This window comes from Ambystoma mexicanum, chromosome 1q, assembly GCF_040938575.1.
Source record: "Ambystoma mexicanum isolate Mex_15411 chromosome 1q, UKY_AmexF1_1, whole genome shotgun sequence".
Taxonomy (NCBI): Eukaryota; Metazoa; Chordata; class Amphibia; order Caudata; family Ambystomatidae; genus Ambystoma; species Ambystoma mexicanum.
Window position 1 is genome coordinate 891,896,157 of NC_090922.1, and position 18,660 is coordinate 891,914,816.

At 40.4% G+C, this 18,660-nt stretch overlaps 1 protein-coding gene across 1 annotated transcript in view; it reads right to left on the reverse strand.

Moving 5' to 3' along the window:
- DPYD (dihydropyrimidine dehydrogenase) overlaps positions 1-18,660 on the reverse strand; it is a 3,651,715-nt gene that overhangs the window by 1,111,173 nt on the left and 2,521,882 nt on the right. Inside the window, exon 16 of the mRNA XM_069641531.1 lies at positions 11,022-11,105. Coding sequence (XP_069497632.1) covers positions 11,022-11,105 — 84 coding nt within the window. The remainder of the gene's footprint in view (positions 1-11,021; positions 11,106-18,660) is intronic.

Sequence of the window (18,660 nt, forward strand, 5' to 3'; positions counted from 1 at the left end):
TTTGAGACGCAGCTGCTCCACGGAACAGTCCCTGATATATGCCCAGCACGATTAGCGGCAGGTGCCATCTTGGCCGGAGGACTAGGCTGCTAACACAGTACTGTGATGGAATGGCACACCGCAGAGAACGTCAACGCCGCCCAAGCGACCATGACTGCATTCTCACAGTATTTACCTGATGTTGGAATTCAACTAAGTCAATGTCTGAAGAATTAATAAATATCGACAGAGGAATAAGTGAGTATTATTTCAATAATTTTGAGTGCTTTAGAGGCACTCATTATATACCCTGAAGTAGAGCCTCAAATCCAATCCTTTTACATTCTCAATTGTTCACAATATCCATCGAAGCCCCTCTGTTTGATAAAAATGAGGTTAGGAGGAGGATTGTCAAGCATGATTTTATCAAATTCACTAGAACCAATTGAATCAATTGGTCGGGGAGAATCACAGACATTTCGCTCAGGTAGATCAATGTTGTCTGAAGTCTCTATTTATATTGGTCAAGGCAAAAACGTTGCAATCATTTTTTGATTTTGCATTTTTTCTTTTTAATTTTCTTTCTTGTTATCTAATTTGAACTTGGTTCTTAGTCAACCTTTCCTGTTGCTATATCTGGAAAAGATATGTCTCAAGTATCTCGTAGAGGAAATCTTTCTGTTAACATTGTCCTTTTTTGATTCTTAGATTTGTTTAGCTGTTCTTTTCATTTACTCTATTGGAACTTTAATATTCTGTGATAAGTGTTATTTTTAGTTTTCTTCTTTACAACCTTTTACTGGTGTTTTAAAAAGTTTAGGCATCAAAATAAGTCACATTATTGTTTACTAATACATGCCTCAATCCATAGATGTTAGATTCAGTGAAGGCAGAATCAATGAGACAGTATAGTTGTGTTCTCCAATAACTGAAAAGTTGGATTTTTGCTCTTTCTTTGATACTGGAATGTATATATGTAAAAGGACCAAGCTTTGAGCTAATAGAAGAAAAAAGTATCATATGTGATTGGTCCGCTTAATTTATATTGTTAAAGAGCCTGACCAATGCAGTGCTGAGATCGATGACGGCCCAGAACATCAGGTCGCTGGATATCTCAGAGACAGATATCCTATCTTTGATTCGTAGGTGATCCCCTATTAAGCCTAGTTTTTGATGAAGTTGTTTCCTTGAAGATCAAACTTAGAGATTTGTATATATTTAGCATCATTTGTATTTACTTCATTTTCCCAGCGCCAATCAATGCTAAGTCTTAGGAATCATGCATCCAATGAGATAGATTGGCGGTGTCCAGACATTTGGTCGACCTAAAACTGGTCGAATGACATTTGGTCGACGCAATTTGGTCGAAAACCAAATGGTCGCATTTTTTTTTTTATTATATATTTATTTTTCGGGTTTTCGTTTTTTACAAAAATGGGTTTTTAGAAAAAAAAAGGGGGTTGGAGAGGACCCCCCCCCCAAAAAGAAAAAGGTGTGAAAATAAAAAAAAAAAAAATTCGACCATTTGGTTTTCGACCAAATTGGTTCGACCATTTGTCTGGTCGACCAATTTTTTTCGACCAAATGTCTGGTGACCTAGATTGGCTACATGTCATTGTGTAATCCTCTGGCATTAAAGCTCATACCACTTCCAAGAGCTTGTGAGAGGGTTATGGATACACCACTAACCCTTTTTTGCTGCGTTAATTGTAATCGTAACATTATAAATTCATCACTGCACAATCTCAAAAGAAAGGGCACAAAGAAAAGTGCTTAGAATATTAAGGAGTGCAGTCTAAAGTCTTGTGCAGTTACAGCCATGTCAGCTTCATGTGTCAAACTCAATGGAATGCTGATACTTTCTACATCTGACTTTAGCAGACTAAACTTGCACAACACATTCCGCACCACACTCCACTACTCTCTTTATGGATACTCCTCCCTCTGCTGCAACCAAGTGTCTGTTCATGAATAAATAACGTCCTAGGTAAGCTCTTCCAAACAGGCTGACTGTGCTTGTGCGACACTTCCATACAACGCCCACCATGCACTCCAGGTATGCCTTTGTGAATACTTCTCCCGTCGCTGCAACAGAGTATCTGTCTACCTATAATCCATAAATAGGAATAGTTTCAGTAACATATTAAGCGTAAATATATGCAGCTGAAAGAACATAATGCAAATTCAACTACAGATTTTAAAATATGCACAAAAAATCAAGTATCATTTCAAAAGCAGTGCTCGGCAAATAGCATCTTTTTTACTCAAAGGAAGGTCACATGTTTTCAGAAAACTGTGAGAAGAAATGTTTTTAGTAAAAGTAAACAGATTGGTGAAAGTACATTTTCTTTAGATGCATCTGCTAGACACACAGATCAGCATGATTTTGGGGTTCTCTGTCTAAGGAAAATATGTATGCTCTCATAAATAGTCTGAACCTAAGTTCCATACTTACAAATATACAAATTACCTTAAAATCCTGAAGTTATTTAAGTTTCCATTTACTTTCTTTACTTGTTGACTTTAAAAGTAATGTTGTCGATAAGGTGTAAGGTGAATATAAATATGCATAAGATGTAGAACCCCCTACAATGTCTTAGCCCGCCTCCCAATGTCCTATCACAAAAACAAACATATATGTCTTATTGTGCTCTTATGCTGCATGTATGCATATAAGGATTATTGATATTAAGTGAAGTTTTGCAACTCCAATATTAAAATTCTAACTTTGCAACTGTATACTCTGGACAGATGTGGCGAACCGTGATGCATTGCACACAGACCTATGCATATGTAATTTTATTAACTGTGGGAGACAGCAAAACTATGCTATATATTATTCTGTCTGCAAATCAGAATGTCACAAGCAAGGGGAAGGGAATTTAAACCAAAAAGTAAGACAGGCACTCCTGTATCAGCCTTCTAATATGTAATGGTCAATAGAAAAGAAGTGTGTGTAAGATGTGTCATTTTCCCTGGAGTATAAATAACAATCGAATTCACTGACCAATATGAATTAGCAGCACTCAGCTTCTGCTTCTGGGTGTAGAGATATGGGTATTTAAGCTCAAACACAAAGGAAAAATGATTCTTTTTTTGGGACAACAGAATCAAAGAGCCCATTTGAACAGAGAGAAGCAGATTGCTTTCCAACTGAATGTAGCCAATAGGTACATATCTTTGAAAGGCACTTTTCCAGACTGGACTGAATGCAGAAGCATTTCTCAAAAGAAGCACCAGATTACCTGAGTGAGATTTTGGAACATGTGCACAGATTTAAGGGAGAGTTTACTTGCGGTGCTGTCTGGAGCCAGTCTGTGTCTTTACCTGTCCTAATCCTTTGAAAGACAGAAAGAAAGCGAGAACCTAAGTCTCAAGATTCCAGGCCCAATTCTGCGTTTGTGCTAAAGGTAGTGTGGTAAACTGACATTTTCCCCTCCAGTTTCCAGCACCAGAATTCTGAGGTGGGTGGAAGTATTTGGAGGGAGATATCAAGCTTTTTTGCAGAAAAAAGCTTGTAAAAATCTCTCATTGGGGACAAACATGTGCTGTTGTTTTTCTAATATGTAAAAATGACTTTAAGCTTTAAGCAATTTAGACAAGTGGTGCTGCCATCTGGGAAATGCTAAATTTAGAGAGGGAAAAGGTTGCAGTAGAGGATAACAACACCTCAGAGGTGTCATATTTTATCTACTTTTTTACATACAAAACAAAAGCTTTTGCACAGAGAATCCCCTCACAGTACCTGCACTGCAGTCCTCATTGTTGCTAAGGCTGTTATCAAGCAGTAAATAAGGCACATGCAAAAGTTGTGGCTTTGATGCAAAGCCTCACATTATCACCTTAAGAGAATATTGTGTTTTTAAGGAAAGTGCTCTTCTTTCATGTAAGAACAGTATCCTAAGTTTGCAGGCACCGCAGAATCATCCTGAGAAATAATTGAATCATAGATATCATTTGATAGTATTTTGGAAGTTCGGTTTAAATGTTATAGCACTCCAAAAGGGAGCATATCACAAAATTCATGTTTTTAATTTCCAATTAAATCTGAAATCCTAGGAATCAGTGTCATTAGGGCATCCTCTGGCAATTTGGGAACTATGAGAGATTTAGACATCTCAAATTGGATGTGGAATTAACAAGTCTTATTTTTGTTGTCTGCACCAGTCAATAATGTCATTGAAATGTATGATTTACATAACATATTGAACTGTTTTAGGGTGCCCCTGAATCTTTCAAAATAGTGATTGAGCCCCACTGTCCCAGCTTTCCAGAAGCAAGAGAAATCCTCAGAAACCCAAGCCATTACGAGTGTTTGTAACACATTCACCATCATAGAAAATGCAGTCAAGTAGTGTCTATGTCCATGGTAGGGACCAATAGTTTACCATAAACTATGTCTAACATGGTCACTTTGATAATTCGTTTTTCTTAAACCATATTTTGAGAACTGCATCATTTTTTGATTTGAGCAGTTTTAAAGGTAACAATGCAACAGAAGTGAATTGTTAGATTTGAATTTTTTTACCTATCGTTGTCAAATTGTGTGTCTACAAGTACATAAATGTGAGTACTTGAACTTGATTAGGTGGATGTGCAATACCATTGTACTTCAATTGGGGATTTGTCTGTTAATGGGGCAACATGTAGAAAAGGAAGAACCAGCTCTTTTATAGGTATGAATACCTGGTGTATGTGTATATGTAAGGACAGTTTAGGGTGTTTAGTCATTGACGTGTGACCTTTTGGTGGGAGGAGTGTGATGGTTTGTCCTGTTACTGCACTTGTTGAACTGGTAAGACCAGTTAATTTGTGTTAATTTGTTTGTGTCTTCTGCACCCGATGTTCATTGTATCATTAGTAAATTGGTGTGCTATCTCATATATTGAGTGCCAAGGCTTTAAGTCTAAGTTGAGGGCTGTTATTCTGGATGTGTGGTGGTGTGTACTCTCCACAGACTTGTCAGTACCAAAGGGGTTTGATGCTTATTTGTTGGTATCAGATGGTTCTTATTTTGTAGAGACAGATATGATATTATGTTTTACTTATAATAGGAGTGGTTTGTGAGCCCCTGCCTAGCTACTGTACAGAGGTGTTTTGTTATATATCAATGCACACATTATCACTGGTTGTGTGTTTATGGGCGGGTGTGTCTGAGTACGACATCCGTATAGCTCCATCTGAGGTGGTAGTCATGATATGTGTTAAGGTTTGGAGAAGAGACACATTTTCTGCAGTTCTGAAAGGTGAGTGATGTGCTGCTGGAAATTAAGTTTTCTAGGTGTAGTGTCCCAAAGGTTGGTAAACATGCTAAGAAAAAAATCTCAAAATCAAAAAGAGATTATGAATTTGTTTGCCTTGGCCAATATAAATGAAGACACATCAGGAAAAAAAACCATTTCCCTGACCGAAATGCCTGTGATTCTCCCTTACCAATTGACTCAATTGGTTCTAGTGAGGTTGGTCAAATCATGCTTGACAATCTTAACTCATGTTATCAGACCAAGGGGGTTCGATGGACATTGTGGACAATATAGAAAGTAAAACAATTGGCTTTGAGACTCTTCTTTAGGATAGATAATGTGTGCCTTTGAAGCACTCCAAATTATTGAAAATATTATGGAAATTATTGAACGGTGGTCACACATAGGCCTTTGTTGGAATAACAGAAACTAATCAGTTGAACGGATTTGCTTGATCAGAGTAGCTTGTCTGGGATAAAAAGGGGGATTGATCCATGTTTACTTGTTGGCTCAGTGTGAGATGCAGCATGTTTTCAAGTTAATCCTCTCACACAAAGCCAGTGTATGTCTCTTATGGCTGGGGTGATGTATTCCCATATATTCAACCTTAGTAGTAGTATTGCTGCAACATTATGTGTTCAGGAGGAATCGTGATTGCTGATGAAATCTAGAGATACAGAATCTTGGTAGGGCTGAGCAAGATTTATGGTTTGACTGTGTTGCTTTTTACTATTATTCTGTTCAACTAGGGGTCAGGGTTTGACAAAATACAATTGTTACTTTATTGAATCTCTTTAGAGTTTGAAGACTGTTTCCAAGTCGTCCATATAGTTGTAGCAATCAATCCCTTGCATGTTGATTAAGTCAAACAGGAGAGCCATGTAGTTGCCTCTGAGTCTTGGTGTGTTGATTCAAAAGGTGGCTTATTTATGTGAGGAAATAAGAAATCCAGATTCACACCTATTTGAGCTGGTCAGTTGTTGAGAAATTCATGTCTGATTGTGCTGATGGCACCTGAGATGACTAAACAGATAAATGTGCTAGGGGTGTTTGAGCTTTTGCTGTTTTAAAGGTTGCTACGGACAGCTAACATGGTAGGTTATGCACCATCCATTGGACTTAATCCTAGTTACAATTGCTGTATGGTGCTGGGTCATATATGTGATACATGTGGCACCGTAAGTCTTATTAGGTGTATTTATCAAAGGATTATTTAGTTTAAAGAGTGTTGGAGGTTACCTGGTGGTTGGCCGGGTCTGTATGGTTAATGGTTTGAAAGTAAGCCTTTTTAGTTTGGGTTATTCGGTGTCTCTAGTCGAAATTATTGCATTAGAGTACAGATAGGGAGAAATGGCATATGAGGAGGGACACATAGCTTGCCCACCCATTGACTGCCTATGACCATGTTAATCCTCATGGCCATTTCCACCTAGTTCTTACTGGTCGCAGCCCAAAACACATCTCCTGGAATTTCTTTGAGCTAGCTTTAATCAAGCATTACCATGAAACTTTGCACTCAAGTTCTTTGCAGTGTTTTTTCAAAGAAGTCTGCTTAGAGTTAATGACTTAATCAGAGTTGTATACTCGCTACTGGTGTGATAACAATTTCAACCAGGTCTGCCTTCAACCACTCAATTTATAAGCCCTACACCTGTCCTTCCCTGAATGCCTAATAAAAACAAGCATTGGAAAAGCCAACCATTTTGGCTCCTGCATACATATTGGGCATTTGTCAGGCACTGCTAATAAATACTGTAACAATTAGAAGAAATGAGTCCACTCTCCCCATTGGGGACGCCTCCTCCTTTGAGGCTAGGTAGGTGAGCCCACTGCCTAGGGGTTAAGGCAAGTGTGACCTCACTGGGAGAGACTCACCCCCCTTGGGGACAACAACTCCCATTCCTGTGAGGAAATCCCTAAGCCACTTCCATAGTGGTATATTTGGGATTGTCAGAAATGAAGAACACTATCGAAGCAAGGGACTTGGCAGAAGACAAAACTAAAATATACGTTTGTGAAGAAGAAAGGGGATATGAAGAAGAGACATCCGTATAACTGAGATGAGTAGACTGAAGACGGAACCCACACAAAGGAGAGGCAAAGTCCAGAAAAAGAGTGCAGAGAGCATAAGCAGGGGAAGCACCCTGACAGCGTGATGCCTGTGAGAGGTGGAACTGAGGAGAACTGCATGGCCCGTGACTTTTGGAAGTGTCCTGAGCACTTGAATGAAATGCTGGAGGCTCAGCGTTTACATGAAAGCCAAGGGACGGTGATCCAAATTCAAGTAGTGGCATGACCATGACCCTTTCATGGTGTGCACAGCACCCGTCCAACAACGCAGAAACAACAATGCTGAGGAAGCAATAAGACATCTGCTTACCCACAGCCATACCTGGTATTGGGGAGAGAGAGGACCAAGGGCAGGATGCTGGCAGAGTGTAAAAGACAGAGGAGCAGAGCAAACAAAGGTCGAGCAAGTACAGACCCCAGTGACGTTTCCCTACAGAATCAAAAGGTAACAGGGGGAGGCTGTCAGAAATCGTTATGAAGCAGGAGAACCTCATCCCAGTGAAATTAACAAAACACTGAATTTGAGGTTGATAAAGTTTAACAGTGTTAATGTGAGTAAGATAATCCCAAGTAAACCTAAAAGAGAGATTTCTATAACCAGGGAACAAATACCATGGGAAGAGGGACAATCACCCCAAGTCAAAAAGTCAAAAATTGAGAATATCAGAGAGCGCATTCTTTGAATACAAAGAGGAGCCAAGTGAGCCATTTAAAAGGGAGACTACTATGACCCGGGCATCAATACCATGGGAAGAGGGACAAATACCCCATAAGCCGAGAGGTAAAGCAAGGAGAATATCAAAGAGAGAGAAAACGGTATGAACTGGGAAGATATGCCACATGAACCACTTATGAGAAAAGATAGAGTAAACCACCCGAAGAGAGGGCAAATCCTAAGACCCAAGAAGGCATGTTCATAACTAGGAAGGTATACATTACCAAACTCAAAAGGATATAGCAACCTGAATCAGAGAAGAATAAACAGACCAAAATGCGAATATTGGAAAACTATCTCAAAAGAGGAAGAAAAACCCAAAGACAGTGTGAAAGAGTGACAAGAGCTGATACAGGAAGTCAAAAGAGGCTATTTAAGAATAGCCTACTAAAAAGGAATAGTGAAGAGGGGAAGAGACATTGCCATAATTCAATCAGAAGAAGTGAGATGTTCTCCTGATCATATTTAAGTTGGTTAGAATAGTGGTAGGGTCAGTTGGAACTCGTTTTTGGACAACAGACTGATTCATTTGAGACCTGTTGATGACTGACAGCACCTTAGTTATTTAAATAGTCAGGAAACACCTACATAGCAATAGGGAAAGGTAGGAATTCAACTTTTTATTTAATACATAACCAGTAGAAATGTCCTCAAAGTGTCCATGCCCTTCTTCTGACCAGCCAAAATACCCAGGCAGCCATACCATTTTCCACGGGTTACCATCAATGGCCAGTTAATACCACTATGGTTTTTGTGCCTGGAAAGACTCTTTCACAAGCCTACACAAAAGCCCAAACTGTTGGCATTGCCAATGCTTCATTATGGCTTACGGTCAATTCCTTGATTAAGTTGCTACATCATTTTATGTGATACAGGCTCTTTTAAAGATTACGCAAGCTTATATTGGTATCGAGTGTTTGTACTGTAGACTGGTCGAGTGTCTGGCTACAGCACAATTCACTTGCGTTGTGTGATGCTATGGTTCAGGCGGGTGAGGGGTTCAGTGCACAGACAATGTGCTGCCCTTTCTCTTTTCTCATTGGATGCTCTTGCCACACAAAGAAGACAGGGAGTGGTTTACGCAAGTGGTACACTTGTAGCAATGATGGCTCAGGTAAAATAGAAGATGATCAGGAACAAATAAGGAAAGGGTACCTGTACCATTTACAGATCTGAAAATGCTCTCTGTGTTCACACTAGCCGGAATCCTCGTACCTCGATTGTTCTGGCTGATTGTCATATGTATATTGTGGGCAGCTACATACATTACGTTGAACACACCTTATTGGTAACGTTGATCTTATTTTCCACTAGGGATGCTGAAACAAGCTAACCAGAGCTTTTAATCAGTGACGTGGCTTTAGCTATCAAGTGAAGGCAGTATGAGGCTTTTTTTCAAGATCACCATTGGTTAAGCAACCGTCTCACAAGTTATGCACCAAATGTATGACTAGGGTTGAATCAGAAACGTTCTTATGGTGGGGTGGTATTGGTTCTTCGAGATGAATCTGATATCTTGCATAGCACATAATGGAAATACCACTTGCTGTGTGTAATACACAAATGTTTCATGCATTTATCACCTCTGAAACAGGTTGTATGCAAACAAAGGAAGCCTGCCACCCTAATGGAGGGTCCTCTCCACGCCTTCTTTCTTGGATGTGTTAGTAGGTGGCTTCCCTAAAGGTTAGGTGAGAATGAGGGAGTCTTTATCTATACAGAAAGTATGATTTGTAGAGGAGCTATGGTAACTCTGGGCCTCATTATGAGTATGCCGGTCCGGTGTCAACAGTACCGGTAAGCTACCGGCACCATTGTTACCAGACCCGAACACTACGAGTTCTGCGGGCGGGTGCAGTCCCGCCCGCCAGGTCTTACCTGGCAGGCGGGACCGCAGCCGCTCACAGACTTTCACGGAGGCAGCTGCACTGTTGCACACAGTACCAGTGCTTCCGTCCTCCCCATTCCCATTGAGTCCTACGTGACTCAATGGGAATGGGGAGTATTTTTTTTCGGCGCCTGGCTTAGAGGAATTACCGGACCGCCATTGCCGGAACCCAGAAAAAAAACACGTCTCAAGCGGCAGCGTTGCCGTTTTTACCGGCACGGCTACCGCTGGGGTCGTAATGAGGCTCTGTCTTTATATGAAAGCATTTGACCGTGCGTTTCTGTAATGTGCACAGAGTAGTTAAAGGGTTGTTGGCTATCCACGGTCCTGTGAGCTCCAGCTGACTGGCTGAAGGATGAAAAGAGATTTACAGTGAAATGAAATAATGCCACCTATTGATTACCCCTGGAATCCACTGTCACCAGATCCAGAGTTAACCATCTGTAGGGTATTGATTAAGGAATCAATCCTTTTCAAAATGAATTTTCAAAGTGACACGATTGCAAAGAAATACACAACTTCTGAAAGACTGCCAACCGCCGAGGGGTGCGTGAAGTTCTGTGAAAACATCTCTTCCTTTCACAGAGACACAGTTCGTGCCTGTGCTGCAGATGCGCTGCTATTTCGGTGCTTGATTAAATATAAATAAAAGAGTAGGATCAAACTCTTTTGCGGCTCCCAGAGCACACTTAGGAAATCACGAGCTTGAGCTAAAAATTTAAAATGCAATTTATGTTGTGCCCCATTTAGCACCAAATCACAATAAACGTACGCATTTTATGCAGTCTTTTCCTTCGGGGGGCCCATATCAACAAAGGGAAACAATAGGGAAAATGGCATCAGAATGCAGCTAATTCTGCCACCGCTCATTCAGCACTGCTATGATAATGTTTTCCCGTCAAGCACATCATTCCGTTTTTCTCCCTCAATAAAACTAAACACGGATATCAGTTTTTCCCATTTTCCACCTTTTAAGCATTACATATTCAAACAAAGTCGAGGTAGGAAGACACAAAAAACAAGGCATATAATCTATTCCGTCCATCGACTGCCTTAAGGCTCGGCGGATCCGTATTAGCATTGACTTGCTGGCAAGACGGAAGATGGTGGTTTTTGAAAAGCCTACCTGCCCACAGGCCAGACCCATTCCTCTCTCTCCCATGCCGTGCGGACAAGATAAGTTTAACTCCAAGGCATCGGCTCCAGAAGCCTGAAAAGCAAGAGAGCAAATCCTTTTCAAAATTAACTCAAATGTGTTTTTCGGTGTATAATACATTACACCAGGCAGCACGCACACTGTTGCCTGCTGAATTGTTCAAACATCTAGCATGAAGACTCAACAATAGATATTTCACATCAGAAAGCTCTTGAAAAACACATATCGTTGTAAAAATCCCAAGATATTACCACTGGTATACCTGAACAGCTATACATATGCATGGTGTTTCTTGTTGTGCAGTAAGGTTCTTCATTGTGTGAAATACATATATTTTTGTTACAACTTCAGGTATTGTAAAACATTTAAAACATGTTTCTTATTCTATACGATTTTTTTAAGACATTGATCAAAAAAGCACAACTTTTGTTAGTATTCCATTATTTCCATATGCAAGTATTTAGAGTAGGATGGACCTGGAGAGACTAATGCACTTACATCTATTGTGAGGGTTTTAGTAATTCTTCAGTCAGAGGATGGGTAGATATGATCACAGCTTGGCCCTGTCCCTGACATTCTGCTATAATCATGCACTGCAATCATGCACTAGGAGAGGAAAGGGACTTCTTAGATAGTGGTGCTGGCTTCTTTGCAGTAGGCCAAATTCAATGCTCTGGTCCAGATGAGATGGTGCTTCAGGCTTCAGTTTGATGCAGTATTTGAACCAGTTATGAAGAATACAGTGGTTTGCCAGAAATAGATATTAAAATAAATATCAAAAACGTCTTAAAGTAAAATATTCAGATATAATAATATTGCAAGGGTGTCACATTTCAGTAACTGTCCCTATGATATTGTAAACTGAGGCAGAATGTGCAGGAGATTGAAAAACATTAAAACCTCTCAGATCAATCCAGCGCAATCTGTACATTGGTGAACTGGCTGCAAACTTATCAAAAAGATACCAAGAACCTAGGACCCCTATGCCCACTTCTAAATTGATCAAGCTTTACCACCCCCAAAAATGTATACGGTCTGGATGTTGAAGATCTAAAGTCAGCTCGACGTGCATTCGCTCCACACTCGCCCAAACTCAACTGTTGGCATGCTGGGCAATATTTAAATAGTGGAAGTGAGGAGCAAAGTGTTTTGTGACAATCCTCTCAGGATGCTGCTTTCCGGTCTCTGCTCTTGTTCTGCGTGTTGTCTGAAATCCTCGAAGAAATTGACATTGGTGAAATACCTAAAGGATCACTATGCCTTTAAGAAAGAAAGAAAGAGCAGACCAACCTACAAAAGCTTGCTCCCGCGAAAAAGCAGGCGTGCAAAGTGAGGAGCAAAGTGTTTTTGACAATCCTCTCTGGAAGCTGCTTTCTGGTCTCTGGTCTCTACTCTTGTTCTGCGTGTTGGCTGAAATACTTGAATAAATTGACATTGGTGAAATACCTAAAGGACCACTGTGCCTTTAAGAAAGAAAGAACGAGAAGACCAACCTACAAAATCTCGCTCCTGCACAAAGCGTGAGCACACGAAGTGAGGAGCAAAGTGTTTTGTGACAATCCTCTCTGGAAGCGGCTTTCCGATCACTGGTCTCCACTCTTGTTCTGCGTGTTGGCTGAAATCCTTGAAGAAAGTGACATTGGTGAAATACCTAAAGGATCACTGTGCCTTTAAGAAAGAAAGAGAAGACCAACCTACAAAACATAGCTCCCATGTGAAGCTTGTGCGCAACGTGAGGAGCAAAGTGTTTTGTGTTTGGTGCACGGAAGTGGAACGGATGTGGATGCCTGACAAGGTACAAAGGTGACTGTTGAATATCCCTTTCATCCTGCATTTATCCCCGGCTCCGCCACCTAGCTTTAGACTGACTCTGAACAAAGCATCATACTTTTAAGGTGCCTTGCTCATCAATTAATTATCTGCCTTTGAGAAATTGTCTCTTTGCCTCAACCACCGTTGGGTATCTTGAAATAATGCCCATGCCGATCTCTGCTAAACTTGGGAACACGACCAGTTTGAAGAGGGATGGGGAAGCTTACACCCTCCAATAAAATACATGACGCGGAGGAAGACCAGGAAACATCGCAACCACCCATTCTATTTCGGACAAATTCTCAACTGACCTATTGTTGACAAATATGTCGATAGGTACCCCCTCAGCGGCGAGCTCTACAGGCCAGGTGCAGTGCAAATCTACCCCAGAGTGGATGAGGAGCCCCAGGCTGCAACCAATGACACCTCAATTGACAGTATTGATTAAAGCGCCAAGAAGCCATGTTGCTGATGTCGTTAGAGACACCACGATTTAGCAGTGGTAGACATGAGGCACACATGCCATCTGCACTTTTGGGACACAAACATACGCTCAAATACACAAAGAACACAAGCGTACAGTTGTATTGATAGTAGACAGATACATATACATACTGTGATTGTTTTTATTATTTTTATCAGCTAAACACAGCAATGCAGAAACCACAAGAAGCAAGAGATCCTGAGCAAAGCTTGAGATGCTTACATGCAAATAGCTTTATGGAACAGAAGGAGCACCTATGGGAGCTGAGCATTCACATAGTCTAAGGTGGTACACACAAGTTACAATGCAGACACATAGTCATTCTTATTACCTTGAAAAGGTACACCAAGAGCTGATAACCTTTTGCAGATCCCAGGCCTGGGGACGTCAGCTCTAGCACAGTTTAGTATCCTATGGGTGGGTAGCATTGGGCAAGAACCAATAGTAAGACCCACATACTGCAACATCGTCCTAGATAGTGACTTGGGGATGGACCAGGCATGCCACCTGACATGGGAGAGCTAGTATATAGGCGAGAATATAGGTTATTAGGCTCCCGATGGCCAATACTAGATGTCAATAGGTTTTTGGAGAGAGGCCTAGGTAATGACGGAGCAGTGACACAAATCTCCATTGAAACTGGCCTGCGAGCTAGGAAAGTTGAGATGTCCATGGATTTTGTCTGTCCCTGTACTTATCCCTGTTGGTTGTGCTTGTAATAAACCACGATTTGAACTTGCCGTTGACTGAGTCCTCCGTTTGTCCTGTGGAAGGTGTTGGGCCTTCTGAGAGTCCGTCAACTCCTAGTGGCCCTCTGCCATACCTGGGAGTTTGTCTCAACAGGTTGATGACTGCTGGTCCCAGCCTTTCAACCAACACGTGTGTATCCAGTACTATTAACGTAAAGCAGCTGCCCTCGATTTAAGCTTCTAGGCATGACATTGGATCCTGACTTTGGTCTATAGCCATGGAACTACTAACCTCATACAGAGATCGTTACGCAAAGCACCATTTCTCATGCTTCTTGTGTGGCTAAACACTAACTAAATGGTTGGTGACTGTGGGGTTCGGCCTTTGAACCATCATTAAGTAAACAAAATATACCGCACATCAGCTGAAAACTGTTATGGTGCCGTACCTTGACATAGCCACAATCTACATTTTCAGACTTGGTGACTGTGGGCTTCGCCTTTGATTGAGTGCTGACAACAGCTTTGGTCCCAAAATGTCTCCATATGTAGTCTCCATATGTATTATCTAAATACTGTGACCCGGAACAGTGGACTACGCCTCTGAATCAAATCCTGTCTATTCTTAAACATGTTTCTCATTACTCCCTCAGTTGGAATCATTTATCTCTTAGGCCTATCACAGCCTGTGTGGGGTGCTTGTTAGTACCATTAACTGACTTTGAGTGAAATTGAATGATTGACACACCAAATGTTGATGACTACAGTATTTGCTTCCCCTGATTGATCAAGAAAGAGGTCCAGCTCTAATATTTTTGGTGATTAACTTGTAAAAATGACCATATTGATGTCATAATTGCTTATTTCTATTTAAAAGTTATTTTTTTAATCCAACTCTCTTAGGTTAATTCTTCATAATAGATTGATAAATCGTAGAAGATGTTTACGATGCCTGTTGAAGGTTATCCCAAGTACCCATCTGAACCCCTCACTAGTTTTTTCTTCACATGTGAGCCTAGGGAACACATGGTGAGTTAGCTATACACATTAGAAACTGCGATGCAGACTAACCCAAATGCATCTAACCCAACATACCTCTCAACACCTTCCTTGCAAATAGTTGCAACCAATGATATAATATCCTCAAAGAATGAAAAACGTAACAGAGCCAAATCTCTAAAGAATGACATCAGACACTTTTGCAGCATTAACAAAATGTACCAGTGGAAAGCACCCATGAACCCTTCCAAAATGATTATACAACCTCATGACAAACAATTACTCATAGACTTTAATGAGATTTCTGACACCTTGATGTCAGATGTCTTAACAGCTATAGTTCTGCCTAATGACATCCAAAACAAACTGGACAACTTCAATTGCCCCATGTTAACAAAGGAGCACAATGCTAATTATCTTCCAAGGAGACAGCTAATACACTTGGTTACAATTTGGTTGCCTTGAGAACTCCAATCACTGCAATAACCCAAGTGCACTTAGCAGACAAAGCTATTCTAGAGTCTCCACCCAGAGAAGTAATTGAGATCCCCGCTACAATAACTCAAATACAGCCTCAATCAATGGTGATAAAAGAAGTGGCGATAATAGTCATTAATAACACAATCTCAGACCAAAGAGACTCAGATGTTATTAGACATAGCCCAAGTTTCATCCGTCCCAGTTTTATCTAAAAAACAAGCTAAACCAGCCTTGCATCAAGTTTTAATGAAACAAAAATCAAAAAATCTAAAATCTATCTCCAGGGGCTTACAAGTGGCTTAAAGAAAACATGCACTCTTTAACAACCCCAAAAAATATCAAATTCCATGCAAACGCCTGGCTGATTAAAAATAACAAGATGTTAGCCAGATCAAAAAGCTATGCTAAATCATCCAAACCAGTGATTACATTTTCACAAATAAATTCTGATCTAGACAATTCATGTCCATTGGATGATCTTATTGAAGCTGCAAAACAAATACAACAGACCTCTAAAATTAATTTAGACCCTCCATTATGTCTGAAATCTAGCAGTATGCAGTCCAAGATTCAATTCGGATTTAACAACAACAAAAATGAGATTAACTCTATCCAAGCATGGCGAAACACAACCAACAGAACGGGTGATTGCAAGCATGACTGCCCCTCACTTATTTAAAACAACTGTCAGTGATATGTTCCAAACTAACATCAGTGTAGTAGCTCACAATGAAGCAAACTCTTTGAAAAATAAGCTACAGAAAGACCTTGGTCAACACCCAGCGATATGCAGCACTATTGATCTAAAGTCCAACCCACCAGTATCGACATATAATGACCATACTCTAATTTTTCAATGTAGACCGAATCCCTGTTGGCAGTATGTGCTAAATAGAACAAGCATTCTTAACATACTCAGAGATGTACATTTATTAGAAGATCTACAGTCCAGCGATATCACCCAAGTCAAAGTCATTGACCCTAACAAGTGTGGTAAAATTAGGATCTATGTGATCATATATATGTGCTCTAAGGACTCAGAATTTTCAGCAGTCGGAATTCTGGAGGTGACATTTTGGTATATTTCCATAAAATTATGGATATCGTCAGGAGTTATTAGAAACATACAATTGCAGACAAGCACCCAATTATATGAAATGGGGTTCATCTTTGCCCAAGATTACACTGAAAGCCAGACAAATGAACAACAAATAGGAGAAGTAACTTGCCAACAGGGACTTATTAATAAGCAAGTTCCTTACTCTAACATTAAACGTGACACCAATATCCATTGAATGGAGTCCCTGGATGATTTACGCTATCTTAAACTTACAACAAATCAAACCTGGTCAAAGCCGACCATGAATAAAGATAAAAAATGTCCACAGGTAACAACTAATTCAATACTATCCTACTAAGCTTACCTTAGTCTTATGGAACACAAGAGGCATTAAGCATCTTTTATTCAGTGATATTGATGTACTCGAATTTTATGATCTAATTATTCTACCGGACACATGGCTTCTAGAAACCACGGTATGGGAAGGTCATGCCTTGTCTACCCTACCTTCCAAGAAACATCTATTGGATCGTCTGAAAGCAGGCCTTTTAGTCCCTGTTAAGACTGAACTTCAATTCACATTTGAACCTTGGACATCCACAAACCTTTCAACACAACTAGTTAAAATAAACCCCCCCCCAGGGTGCCATTGCCATCCTCAATCTATATTGGAATCACAGCGGGCTCGATGACCATGTATTTATAACAGGTGTTTCTGAAATATTGGACCTGATTACTGGAGAAACATCTGTCATCCACAGTATAATAGCAGACGATGTAATGCATGAACTGCATAGGTTCCAAAACTACAAATATGAGCAAGATAACTAAAACATGGCTAACCCTAAAGAAGGAAAGGCTGTTCCTTATGTTGAATGGCAGCCTGAAATTCCATCCAAGATGACGTGGAAAAGAGGAAACACTACCTCGACTATAGATTACATATTTGCACAACGCTCCATGATTTAACATAATTTAGATATTTGAGATTATCGAACAATCTAAAAGTGACCATAATATGCTAACCTGTACATGGAAATGGTATTCTAAGTCGAAAAAGCCTCATTATTATTTGCACAATCTGACCCTGTCAGGTGGAAGAAACAGATTTAAATGGACTGATGATTCTCTAGCTTCCTTTAACGCCCATATGCAAAAGCCGAATCTAAATCTTGATCCACAAACAATTAAAGCACAAGGTAGATATACTGCCATAATGTCTCTATTCAAAGTACATGCAAAACAGGGGGGTTCTGGGAGTCTCTCTACCGGCCTCAGTCGCAAGGGAGTCTCAACCAGATTTTTTAGCTCACTATCCCTTTCAGAAGAGAAATATCCACAACATATCAGTCTTTGTCCTGCCCAGGAGAAGTCCAGCACAGAAATGTGAGGCAATTCTATTCTGAACAAGAGTACCAACAGGAACCCCAGACACGTGTTTCAGCCTGGCTGGGCCTCATCAGTTAGGTGGAGCTGTGCCTCTCTAAGAACAGTGAGTAAGGGGTCCACTTCTGGATTACCCTAGTAATTTAGTGTGAGACCCAAAGTTACATTTTTAACATACAAAACAAGGGGGTTCTGGGAGTCTCTCTACTGGCCTCAGTCACGGGGGAGTCTCAACCAGATATTTTAGCTCGCTATCCCTTTCCCCTTCTATAATTGCTTGGCAGGTGAAGAACGATGGTCTGGAGGGTTACCCAGAGCAGTACCAGAGTTTAAGATTCATTCTAAACCTTCCATCCATCACCTCTTTGTTTTTGTTCTATTCAAAGCACAACACGGATAAAACTTGAAGCCATTATTGAAACACAAACACTCATATGATAGAGAGATAAAAGAGAAAAAAACTCAATTGCGGAATATCAGAAGGGTGGCCGGCATATATGAACTTGATATAAGAGTGCAAAAAATCCTCACTTTAAACACCCAATATCATAACTGGCAAAAAAATCACATCTAGCACAAATGATGCAGAATGATAGTGAACAAATGCTTAAAACAATCGCACCTAAAAATAGCCAATCTTGGGCTGTTCTGAATAGTGCCTTTCACGACACCCAAGCTCTGCTGCTAATTAATGCAATA